This window comes from Bos indicus x Bos taurus, chromosome 3 (genome assembly GCF_003369695.1).
Source record: "Bos indicus x Bos taurus breed Angus x Brahman F1 hybrid chromosome 3, Bos_hybrid_MaternalHap_v2.0, whole genome shotgun sequence".
Lineage (NCBI taxonomy): Eukaryota > Metazoa > Chordata > Mammalia > Artiodactyla > Bovidae > Bos > Bos indicus x Bos taurus.
In genome coordinates, this window is record NC_040078.1 from 35,883,567 (window position 1) to 35,896,694 (window position 13,128).

The 13,128-nt window shown below is 39.1% G+C and overlaps 1 protein-coding gene across 2 annotated transcripts in view; it reads left to right on the forward strand.

Moving 5' to 3' along the window:
* Nucleotides 1-13,128, forward strand: part of VAV3 (vav guanine nucleotide exchange factor 3) — a 433,329-nt gene that overhangs the window by 406,986 nt on the left and 13,215 nt on the right. For both annotated transcript variants that reach the window (XM_027536347.1, XM_027536346.1), the window contains exon 25: nucleotides 1,515-1,644. In XM_027536347.1, the coding sequence (XP_027392148.1) occupies nucleotides 1,515-1,644 (130 nt within the window). The remainder of the gene's footprint in view (nucleotides 1-1,514; nucleotides 1,645-13,128) is intronic.

Here is a 13,128-nt window from a genome sequence, read left to right on the forward strand (position 1 = left end):
GCCTGTCTGCTCTACTTAAAACAATCCTTTCATCCTTCTTGGCTTTTGAAATTATACTTTTATTCAATTTAAGCCAAGCTACCTCCTCTCATGAACTCGTCCCTCTTCCTTCCCTCTGGACTCTGAAAAGGAAGCTCTCTTTCCTTCTTGCCTTCAAACTCCCATAACCTTTCTCTTTCCTTCCACAGTGTGTATGCCTAGGAACCTTATCTTCATAATCTCTGTGATCCCTGGAACACCCCACACCATGTATCCCACAACTTATCCAAATTTGGTCATAAATAATAAATAAATCGATGATTCTCTTTCTCTTCTTTCAGGTGATTTTTGACTCGATTGATTTGTTTGGGGGACTTTGAACATGAGCACTGAATGGAAGGGCTGAGTTGATGACAGTGTGATTTTTTTTAAGAAATGAGTTGCTTTTATACAGTTTTAAATAATAGTGCTGTAGAATAAGCACTGAATAATTAGGTTAAAAGTTATTTTGCATTTCTTTTCATTTCAGGTTTTTCTAAGAAACATAACTGGTACTCATCTAGTGATAATATGCATTTTATATTATGAATTAACCATTATTAATTTTCTGTTTAAAGTAGAGGGATTAAGATTTGTGCAGAATCTGTGAAACTGACATCGCAAAAGAAATATTCTGAGATCGCAGTATGAAAGATGGTGGGTGGTTATTATATTAGGCTTGGATGTATTTAAGGCAAATTAGGTATAAGAGAAAATTGGAAAGAACTACATTATTGACTTCTGTGAGTACGAGGTGACATACAGAGCTAAGAGAAGGTCACTAACACTTCCTCATAAGCCAGAAGCAATGTCAAGAAAGCGATATTTATGGTTTAACAACTTTGGTTTACAGTGGAAAAGCATATTTAGGATCGTTTGTTTTTCTGCTATGTTGAAAGAAAATGCAGGAAACTATAGATTACTATATATTCATAAAACAGCCCTTGCCTCCCTAAACAAAAATAAAGTATTTCATAAGTAAGAACAAGAATTTCTGTTCTGAGTTTGAGGTTTATTATGGCTTCTTTTTACTTACTACATCCGACTGAAGACTAACAGGATATTGAGTAACAATGGGGGGGTAACTCACATTATAAATGGCCTGGGTAACAAGGACAATTACTAGTTGGGTGTATTATACACCAGGAAGCAGGGAGAGGTTACCATTTACTTACTGTAACATGTTGTTTAGTCACTAAGTTGTGTCCAGCTCTTTGCGACCCCATGGACTATAGCCCGCCAGGCTTCTCTATCCATGGGATTTTCCAGGCAAGAATATTGGAAGGGGTTGCTATTTCCTTCTCCAAGGGATCTTCCTGACCCAGGGAAGCCTGTGGCAGGCTAGAGTCGAACCTGCATCTCCTCTTTGGCTGGCAGATTCCTTACCACTGAGGCACCAGGGGGCTTATGGAAAATTTAGCATTAAGTTGATTATCCCTTCATTGCATATCATTATGTGTCAAGGAGTTTGTGTGTTTGATTCTTTTCTCCTAAAGGAACTTGTGGAGTACTACAAGCATCATTCTCTTAAAGAAGGATTCAGAACCTTGGATACAACTCTGCAGTTTCCATACAAGGAGCCAGAACATTCAACTGGACAGAGGGGTAATAGAGCAGGCATCAGCTGTGAGTATTGTAATTTAGAATACAATTGCTGACACCTAAGGATTGAAGGCATGATAACATTGAACATCTTCATTCCAAATTTTGAAACAGAACCAATTTATACGCTGATGAATTTAACAAAGAATTATTTTTTCTAGAGCAAAGTAGAATCAGATGGACCAACAGGTTTATGAACATGCCTAGATTTAGTTCTTTGTGCCAAATTAAAAATCATGTTTGTGTCAAATCCATCAGAAATGAAGGGTATGTTGATATGTAAGTTTTGTACTTTTCCATGACTTTTATATTAGCCAAACTCTTTTTTAACTGACACATGTTTATGGTCACAATCCTGTTTTATTAACAGGATTTAAGCAAGACTCCATCTAACTTTGTACCCCAAGTCTGCTTATCGATTCCAGTTCAATGATTACTTTTGGAACTCTGAAGTAACCAAAAGCACGTTTCCCCTGATTCCAATATTTAAAGGTATACATTAGGCACTTTTGGAATGAGCACTGTGCCACACATAATCACAGAGATTAGCATACAAACCAAAAGCATCTTTAAATTTAATTGGAGGAAAATTGTTCTAATGCTGTTGTGTTGGTTTCTGCCATACAACAATGCTAATCAGCCATAATTATACATATGTCCCCAATTATAATTTGAATGCGAGTTCAAGTCAAAAACTTTTCTCATCATTTACTGTCATATAATCTTCCTGTGAGTAGATATAGTGTATAAAGAGAACACTGAAAAAAATGCTGTGAATAAACTGCTTTCATTCCCTTATTTTAATAGCATTTAAAAAGTATTAATAAACTGTTTTAGAGAAAAAGGAATACAATTTTATTGCCCTCAGAATGTTTAGCCTAATCAAAATGAGAATATCTAGAGTGTTTGAAAAAGAATTTGCGTCAGGTAATATAATTTTACCTTTTTTTTCCCTAAAAGCAGAAACTGAAAGGGAAACAAATAATGCTCAGGGCAGTAACACCACCAGTAAAATTTCATAGCACTTCCATAAAGTAAATATACAAGTAATTTGTCACATCAACTGACAGGTTTTTTTTTTTTTTAATTTGAATAACTTAATAGCTGTTCTGTTCACAGAGATCAGTGATAAATGAACAGGCTTGTCCAATGAGAGTAGTCAGAGCACACTTTTTTGTTGAAACTGTAAACACATTAAAATTTATCTTTCTATGCTTTTAGCCCTCTGTTACCCAATTACCTTAGACACTCATATAGGACATAATTTTTGCTAATTCAGAAATGGACCTTTTCCCTCAAAAAGGGGAAAAAAAAAAAACAAATTTTCTACAAAATTCCTTAAAAATTTACCAGGCTTATGACATTTTCCCTACATGAAAAGTATAATTTTCAGTTCTTTTAGTTTGCCTTCCTGGTAGCAGAAGGTAATAAAAGTTGCCAAGGAGGTCGGCTACACTACAAATCCTGTTTGAGTCACTCACTCAGTTTTAGAAAGTCCAGGTGAGAGGGGCTGGCAGTCAGGGAAAGCACCGGCACTCCCTGTGCTTGACACGTGTAGTTGCTCAGAGAATACTGTTAACAGCAAATGAAGTTGCCTAGTTTAAATTTTTGTTTAGTGTTTAACTAAATATTTAACGCTTAAACTTGTTTAGTCACTAGGGATGGAGATACAGATTCTTCTTGTCTTTTAAAGCATATCCAACAGCATGATTATGAACATCCATGCCAGCCACAGGAAGATTTTTAGAGTCATGAGTTCAAACATTGTAAGCCCAGTCTTTTTAAGAGACTCTGGCAAGTCATGATATAAGAACCAGTTTATAATTGAGAAGTAAAAGAGAATCATTCATTTAAAATTTAATCTTTGTTACAGCTAGCCTTTGTTCACATATTATTCAGTTATTGATTCCTTCAACATATAATAATCACCTACCACAGACAAGGCAGTGTTCTAGGTATGGGAAATAGTAGTCGAGAATACAAAGGCCCTGACCTTATGGAGCGTATACTTTAATGAGGAGGCTCTGACAAGTCCTATTTCTATACAGGATGAGAAGCAAAGATCTCACTCCCAAAGTGACCAGAAAGCAGTGAGGGTGTGAGTTGGTGCGTCAGTCAGCAATAATTTCTCCATGGTCTCCAAGATCTTACACTCCAGGATTATTCAGTTGTTACCATAGAGCGGGATTACAATCTTAGATTAGATTTATATTATCCCAATGTTTTATTCGCTTGATGCTAACTTTGTATGGAATGAGAAGAACACTAAGATCATTCTGAAGATTAAATGAGGTGCTATACATACAGTGTTGCACAGAGTGCTGATAACATGGTAAACACACACAGAAGTCAGCTGAGCTACTGCTGATTCTGCACTTCCACTGTGGCTGATGCTCGCCCCACTAGTACCAGGCCCTCATCTTCTAACACAGCAAACATTTCCATGTATTTCTAATAGTTGAATTACCAGTTTTAACTCATAGCAACTTACATCTTTGTTTTTATGATTTTTTAAAATATCCCTTGCTCATTTTATGCCAAGTCCTGATTAAAGATGGACTCTTATTTAAAGCATTGCTTCTGTTTTTATACATGTGCCTTTCAAGAAGTGGTAGAGAGGAAACTCTACATACTCTGTATAGAAAGTTTGTGTAGGATGTCTTTAGAGTCATTACCTCTGGTTCATAGCTTTGGGTGTACTGCCAAATATCATCTCAGAATAACTTTTATGAAGAAGTAGTAAATACTAGGGGACATTGGCTTGGACAGGGCATGGTGTCTCCATTCCTTCTGAGTAACGGAGAAAGCAGAGCAGACAAGCCACAGACAAGGAGTACCCATGTTCTGGGTAAGATTGGAGCTCCAGCTCCCGGTGCCTGCTACTTATTATTATTTTTCTCTTAAATACATAGTCACCCTGGAAAAGAAAGACCTGAGGCATTGTGGAAGAGGCTGCTTGCTTCTGTATTAGCCTAGGTTAGAATGCATGCATGTCTGCTAAGTTGCTTCAGTCATATCTGACTCTTTGCAACCCTATGGACTATAGCCCATGGGATTTTTCAGGCAAGAATACTGGAGTGGGTTGCCATGCCCTCCTTTAGGGGATCTTCCTGACCCAGGCCTCAGACTTGTGCCTCTTATCTCTCCTACATTGGCAGCCGGGTTCTTTACCACTAGTGCCATCTCAGAAGCCCCTAGGTTAGAATGTTCTTAGGCAAATTAAAAACTATTCTCAAAAGTGTAAAATATGGTAAGATTATGACAGGCCTACCTCATGTAATTTCAAAATAACATATATAAAGATACTACTTAGAATTAAACAGATATCCAGAGTATTGAGCAAGGAGCATATTAGCATTTCTAGGTGAGGAGTAGGCAATGCTCTGTCCTAGGACTGTGAGACTGTTTCTGCCTTTGCAATGACTTGAGTGTTTCCGCTAGAGATGGAGAGAGGAAGGAAGAGAACAGAGAGAACTCGGGCACAGCAGTGAGCTCTTGTGCTTCCCTAGAGACCCCTCATGCAGTGGCCCCGTGGAAGATGTTCTGCCCGGTCCTGTGGATCTCTGTAAGAATCTCATTACTTTCCAAAAATGGTCACAGAAAAACTGCCTTAGACTGCTGCAGGTGTACCCTTAGGGCTTGTATATACTGAGTTGACTTTTGCCTTTCTTGCTCTACAGTGAGCGCTTAATTATTTTCAGGGCTGCTACTGAGTAAGCTGTCTGACCTTAGGCAAGTCACTTAGCCTGTCTGGGCCCCAGCTTTCTCATCTGATGAATAAGGAATGAGATTAGATATTTTATTATGTTCTTTCAAAAGCAGCTCCTAGGTTTCTTTCTTTGTACACGTGAAAAAAGGAGGTAAGGTAGAATGGTAATGGACCATTATACTTGGGAAAGTGGCACAGTTAGCTATTTCATAACTTATTAATAGACCTTAGGTATTTCCCAAGTAAATGGAAGATTAGTTGGGCCAAAGAGTTGGTTAACGTTTAAAAAATTGTTGGTTACCTCTATATTTACATGGTCTCAAAGTTCTCATCACAAGAACTTGTTAATTACAAAAGGGACAGAAAAACCATAAAAGTGATCAAAATTAGCATCACCAATGATGGGACAACTTGATATCATGTACCTCCTAATGTGATGCTCCTGAGAAGGCTGCAACACCAGTTTGGTGGTATTCCTGCCCTCCAGGGTCCACAGATGGAATCTAATCATGAGGAAACATCAGACAAACCCAAATTCAATGACATTCTACAAAATAATTGGCCTCTACTCTTCAAAAATATCGGTGTCATGAAAGACAGAGAAAGAGTGCAGAATTGTTTTAGACTGAAGGAGACTAATGAAACATGACAGCTGGACACAACAGGTTGAATCTTGTACCTGGAATTATTTTCCTTTTTTTCTTTTTTACTATAAAGGACACATATGGGACAATTAACACATTTTGAATGTTTCTAGATTAGTAATTTTTTGTTTTTGATAATTGTAGTGTTAATGTGTAAGAGAAGAAAATCCCTTTGATTTTAGGAAGGACACGCTGAAATGGTCTTTCCCAGTGACTCAGCTGGTAAAGAATTTGCCTGCCAATGCAGGAGACTCAAGAGACGTGGATTCAGTCCCTGAGTTGGGAAGATCCCCTCGAGAAGGAAATGGCAACCAACTCCAGTATTCTTGCCTGGGAAATCCCATGGACAGAGGAGCCTTGGTAAAAGAGTCGGACAGGACTTAGCAATTAAACAACAACAGTGAAATATTTAGAGATAAAAGGCATTACATCTGAAACATATTATAAAATAGTTCAGGAAAACTAAAGAGCTTAAAACAAATGTAAAATATTAACATTTGAGGAGTTTGAGTGAAAAAAAATTAGAATCCTTTGTACTATTCTTGCAATTTTTACATCTGAATTATTTTAGAAGTAATAAAATTTAGAGATGGTGCCTTTAGCTGAAGAGAACTAACAGAATTGGAGGAAAATGTCAGCATTCTCCTCCTCCACCTGCTCCAGGAACAGGGGGAGCTTGGTGTACTGATTTTAGGATGTGTAGAGTACTGAGTACATTGTACTTGAAACCATCTCTTCTTTACCTGTGACCATATTGTATTTACTTATTCATTCATTCATTCTTTTAATCAACAAATATTTTATTCAACACTATGTGCCAAGTTCTGTTCTGGATGCTAAATATAACAGTGAATAAGATGGACAGTGGTGCTGCTAAGTCGCTTCAGTTGTGTCTGACTCTGTGCAACACTATGGACTATAGCCCCGCCTGGCTCCTCTGTCCTTGGGATTCTCCAGGCAAGAAGACTGGAGTGGGTTGCCATGCCCTCCCTCCAGGGGATCTTCCTAACAGGGATTGAACCTGTATCTCTTTAAGTCTCCTGCATTGGCAAATGGGTTCTTTACCATTAATGCCACTGAACAAATGTAAAACAAATAACTTCGTGTGTGTGTGTGTTAGTGGCTCAGTTGTGTCTTATTCTTTGTGACACCAAGAACTATAGCCTGCCAGGATCCTCTGCCCATGGAATTTTCCAGGCAAGAATACTGGAGTGGATTGCCATTCTCTTCTTCCGGGGATCTTCCCTACCAAGGGATCAAACCCCAGTCTCCCTGCATTGCAGGCAGATCCTTCACCATCTGAGCCACCAAATTCTCCTAAGTCTTGTGAAGCAGATGCACAGGTGAAAGGGTACGGCAAGAGGACCTGTTTAACCTGGAAGGTCAGGGAAGGACATTTTGAAGAAGTGGCAGCTAGGTGAAATTTACAAGATCTACAGACAATTGGCAGGGTGTGGGTTACTGAAGGGTAGGAAAACACCAGAGTGAAGAAGCAGTTTGTGTGAAGGACATTAACAGGAAATAACTTGATACATTTAAAGAACTGGAAGGGGGCCAAATGTTTAGAACATAGTGAGTGGATTCTAATATGTACAATGGAAATGTAGTAGAGCATTATAAGCAGAAAATGATATGAACTGATTTACATTGTTTTGAAAGATCACTGCCTACTCTGTGAGAATGGCTTGGAGAGAGGCATGGACAGAAGAAGGGAGTGAGGAAAATTCCACAGATGTCCAGGGGAGGGATGATGGACATTTGGACAAAAGTTGAATAAAGACAGTAAATCAAGACAATGGGCTGATTTAGATATAATCTGGAGATTGAATTGACTGGATAAAGGAATTGAGGTAGAAATAGTACATGTGTGATATCTGCCTTAGATGACCCAAATGGTGAAATGATGGCCTGATCAAGAAATAAAAGGGATATAACACATACAAAGGAGAAGGTAATATATTCAGTTTTGCACAAATTTTTAGTATCTGTGCATACTCAGTGGTTCAGTAGGCAGCTGATACTAAGAAGAGTGGCTGGGGTTGAAGATAAGAGTTATGAATCATTCATACTTCATCTCACAGTTTCCATAGAATATATATTAATAGTATTGTTTTTATATAGGTTTTAACAATTTCTTCAAGTGTATTGCTCCCTGAAGCCTTGGAAACCAGGTTCCTTTGCTTCTTATTCTCAAAATGCACTTTGCACAGCGCCTCTCATAAAATACGTGTTTAGGAAGGGCTAAATGAGTGAAGTCAGAGCCTCAGGTCTTTGGGAAACATAGCAGGTATTAAAGCACTATGTTATTTGAAAAAACTGGGAAAGATGAGTGGGTTTGAAAACAAATAAAGAACAGCTCGATCATTTTGAAGCTATGACAAATCTTATAGCAATTCTTCAAAAATTGACAAAGGCTTCCTGGGTCTTTGGGACCATACAAGTGAGCTTGCAGGAAAAAGTAAAAGCCAGAGCCAAGCCTGCTTCTTCCTAGTGCGGTTGCTTTCCTTTCATGCAGGTACCTCTGTGATTCTATTAGCCATCTGACAAGGTGCTTAAACTTCATTTTAGCCAGTGTTTTAGAAACTTGGAGAATTTGTATCATTCATATTTATTTAACTCACTGTAATGTAACTTGCTTATTCCTGATAACTCTTTAAATATCCTGATAATATCTTAGCCTATTAGTTTTGTCACAGTCTTAATAGTGGATAATATTTATCTCCTTTATACTGACTCCTCAAACATCCACCGAGTTTTTAACTTCTTGCCCTTGTAGTTCAACATACCCATATTTATCTACTCATATTCTGATCTCCTGATTTTATCCTCAGTCTTTCATCTTCTTTTTCCTTGGTCATTTGGGATGTGACTTTGATTTAATCTAATTTTATGCTGGTAATTTAAATATTTGTTTTAATCTCATAAAATAGCTTCTTGAACTGCCATAAAAATTATCATAAATTGAGGGGATTAATAGCGACAGAAATTTGCTCTTCCTGTTTTGGAGGCCACAAGTCTGAAATCAAAATGTTGGCAGGGTCGGTTCCTGCTGGAGTCCCTGAGGGACAATTCACTGCACGCCTCCCTCCTAGTTTCTGGATGGCTGCTGGCAGTCCTTCATGTCCCTGGCTTACAGACAGCACTCCCCATCTCTGCCTTGTGGTCACATCACCTTCTCCTCTGTGGGCCATCTCCCTTTCTCTTCTTTTATAAAGAAACTTATTTCATTTACAGCTCATCCTAACACAGGATGATTTCATCTTGAGATCCTTAACTTATATCTGCAAAAACCTATTTTCCAAATAAGATCACATTCACAGGTTTTAGGTGGACATAACTTTTGCAGGGATTCAGGGCAGTGGAGGGATGAGGGATGGGTGGGGGTGAGGCACCCTTCAACTCACTATAATCTCACAGTACTAATTTTAAGTTTTTCTCCGAATTTTTCCATCCTTTTCTTTTTTTGTTGGAGTTATCAGAAGACTGTGCATTATTAGGGTAGACAGGTAGTCAATGGATAGGGAATTAGAAGGGAAACATTACCTTAATACTGCAAAGTGTATTCAATGGCTTGTAACTTTCCTACAGTGAAATGCATGGTCTTCCTGAGAGAGGATACTTCTAGCCAATGAAAGTTTCCCCAATAACCTACATGAGTGATTGTCTGAAGTATTATAAAATATACTTGATACAGAATAAGAACTTAGTAATTCTGATATTTAATAATTTAATTTTTAACAGAATACTATGTTATTCAAACACCTTTCACATATATTAATGTCTCCAATCTAGTGTCTCATGAACTGCCAGCCCCATGAGAAGCATCCAGGGAAGGTTTCATTGGTTAAATAAATGTACCAGAAGTGCTGCTTATATGATATAGCAAAGTGACAAGTTTCCCTAGTTTATCGCATCCTGCAACTCTGTATCATAGTGTCTCAGCATATGTAATGTTTGCATCGTTTGCTTTAAGAGAGTTAAATATGTGATGTACTTAGAACAATGTCTGGCATGTGGGAAGTGCAAAATACACACTTTTTCCTGGGCTAAGGTGGGTCCAACATACTGCTGACGTTTTGTATATTCTTTTCCTTAGGATGTCTATCACATCCACAGAATTTACTGTTCTTGGGCAACTGATCAACCACAGCCGCACATCTTCATTATTAGGTCATGTTGGGCTTCCCTTTTTTATTTACTTTTATCAGGAGCTTTACTAGCTACTGTAAGGCATTTTTATCCTGAACTTGATAGCTTTAACAGTTAGTAGCCAGGACCCCGGAGAAGGCAATGGCACCCCACTCCAGTACTCTTGCCTGGAAAATCCCATGGATGAAGGAGCCTGGTGGGCTGCAGTCCATGGCATCACTAAGAGTTGGATATGACTGAGCGACTTCACATTCACTTTTCACTTTCATACATTGGAGAAGGAAATGTCAACCAGCTCCAGTGTTCTTGCCTGGAGAATCCCAGGGACGGGGGAGTCTGGTGGGCTGCCGTCTCTGGGGTCCCACCGAGTCTGACACGACTGAAGCGACTTAGCAGTAGCAGCAGCAGCAGCAGCCAGGACCCAGGGTCATTTTAGAAATCTATAGCTTACAGACTGAAATTCTACAGATACAAGTAACCTCACTCAATGCTATCTTTTTTCATGTTTCAAAGCTCAAAAAGCAGTCTATATGTTTTAACATGTCTCATTTTGTATACTGTTCTTTCTATAAACCTTATTTTCTAAAGTTAAAACTGCTCTCAGTATGTGTAATGCTCCCCAACTGACTATGGTATCCTCATGTGGCAGCCTGACCCAAGGCTTTGGTTTTTCTGGTCTCTCTCTTCTAAAACAAACATAAACTGAGAAGAATTCTTTTTTATTCTTTCCCCTCGCTAAAATTTGGATTAGGCTCCTAGCTTTGAGGAACAATGCTAGAGCTCTTTTTTGCCTCGTATCTATGACCAGTGTCCAGCTTTCCCTGCTGAATTCCAGATCTGCATAAGGGAGCCAGTATTAATTCTGCAACTCTCGCCTTTCCTCATAGCATGAGAAGTTGAATACAAACTTGGTCAAGGTTTCATTTCATTCATAGCTTTAAGTCAATATTTTAAGACTCCACTTACATCAGACACTCTACCACACATACCCCTTGGGTGTTACATGCTAGCTTAACAGCTGAACAACAGGGCAGTGCAGGGGGATTCTAGGATGGAGGCTTCTCAGACTTCACGTCAACCCTGGTAGAGGCTTTTTAAAGCAAATATCTTTTGAGACATTTCTGAGAGGCCATCTTCAGGTTTCGCTTATACTCAGGTGACTTTATGTCCACAACTACACAAAGCATCTAATTATTTTTTGAACAAAATTTTTAAAATGCTTATTTTGTTCCAGAAACTTGACTTGTTGTAGCTATTTATCATCATTAGTTATCTCTTTGACTCTTGAAACCCTATGGACTTTAGCCCCCCCCAGGCTCCTTTGTCCACGGAATTCTCCAGGCAAGAATACTGGAGTGGGTTGTCACGCCCTCCTCCAGAGCCTTCCTTTGACCCAGAGAACAAACTTGTGTCTCCTGCCTTGGCAGGCGTATTCTTTACCACTAGTGCCACCCGGGAAGCCTGCCTGTCTCTTCAAAGCTACTCCAAGTTAAATACACTATATGCAGACTCTACCACGATAACCTTTCATACGATGTGCTTTGTTCCCTTCCTTGCCGTATTTCTTTTTCAATAAACTACTCAGATTTATCAACCCCTTGTCATATACATGGTTGCCAAATTTGTCACCATCCTGGCCACCCTGCTATGAATACATTCACATTTTTAAGAATTGAGCACAAGCATTTCAGGATTGGCTAACTTGCTCATTCAAATCTTTTCCTATTCAGAGCTCCGTCTTTCTATCCAAAGCTCCATCTTCCCAGTTAATTTTCCCTCTTTTTCTTCATTGTTCTCCCTCATAGGGAAGTTCTTAAAGAACTTCTTTCCTCATCCCTTCTTTAGCTATTACAGTCTCACCATTAAGCCCCACAGGTCCCCACATTCATTCATTTGACAGATCTTAACACATATATATGGAATCCAGAAAAACGGTACTGATGAGCCTATTTGCAGGGCAGGAATAGACACAGACGTACAGGACAGACTTGTGGTCATGGCGTGGGGAGAAGACGGCGGGACAAACTGTGAGAATAGCACTGACATATCCACACCACCATCTGCCAGATAGACAGCTAGGAGAGAGCCGCTGTATCGCGAGGGAAGCAGCCTGGTGCTCGGTAACACCCGGGCGGTGTTAACACGAGAGGGGTGGGTGTTGGGGTGGGGTGGGAGGAAGGCTTATGAGAGGGGGACATCTGTATACTTATAGCTCATTCACGTTGTTGCGTGGCAGAAACCAGCACAACATTGTAAAGCAGTTACCCTCCAATTAAAAATAAATTTGAAAAAACAGATCTTTATTGAGGGCCTACTGCAGGATGAGCATTGTTCAAATTACTGGGGATATACCGTGGTGGAAAAAAAAAAAGACAAGTCTGTGCCTTTGTGGAACTCACATGGTAGTGGGGACAGTGGATAACAGATAAAAATAAATTATATAGTTTACTAGAAGAAAGGCCAAAAAGGCAAAATGGTTGTCTGAAGAGGCCTTACAAATAGCTGTGAAAAGAAGAGAAGCTAAAGGCAAAGGAGAAAAGGAAAGATATATCCATCTCAATGCAGAGTTTTACAAGGAGAGATAAGAAAGCCTTCCTAAGTGATCAATGCAAAGAAATAGAGGAAAACAACAGAATGGGAAAGACTAGAGATCTCTTCAAGAAAATTAGAGATACCAAGGGAACATTTCATGCAAAGATGGGCTCAATAAAGGACAGAAATGGTATGGACCTAACAGAAGCAGAAGATATTAAGAAGAGGTGGCAAGAATACACAGAACTGTACAAAAAAGATCTTCATGACCCAGATAATCACGATGGTGTGATCACTTACCTAAGGTGAGATATCCTGGAACGTGAAGTCAAGTGGGCCTTAGGAAGCATCACTATGAACAAAACTAGTGGAGGTAATGGAATTCCAGTTGAGCTATTTCAAATCTAAAAGATAATGCTGTGAAAGTGCTGCACTCAATATGCCAGCAAATTTGGAAAACTCAGCAGGAGCCAC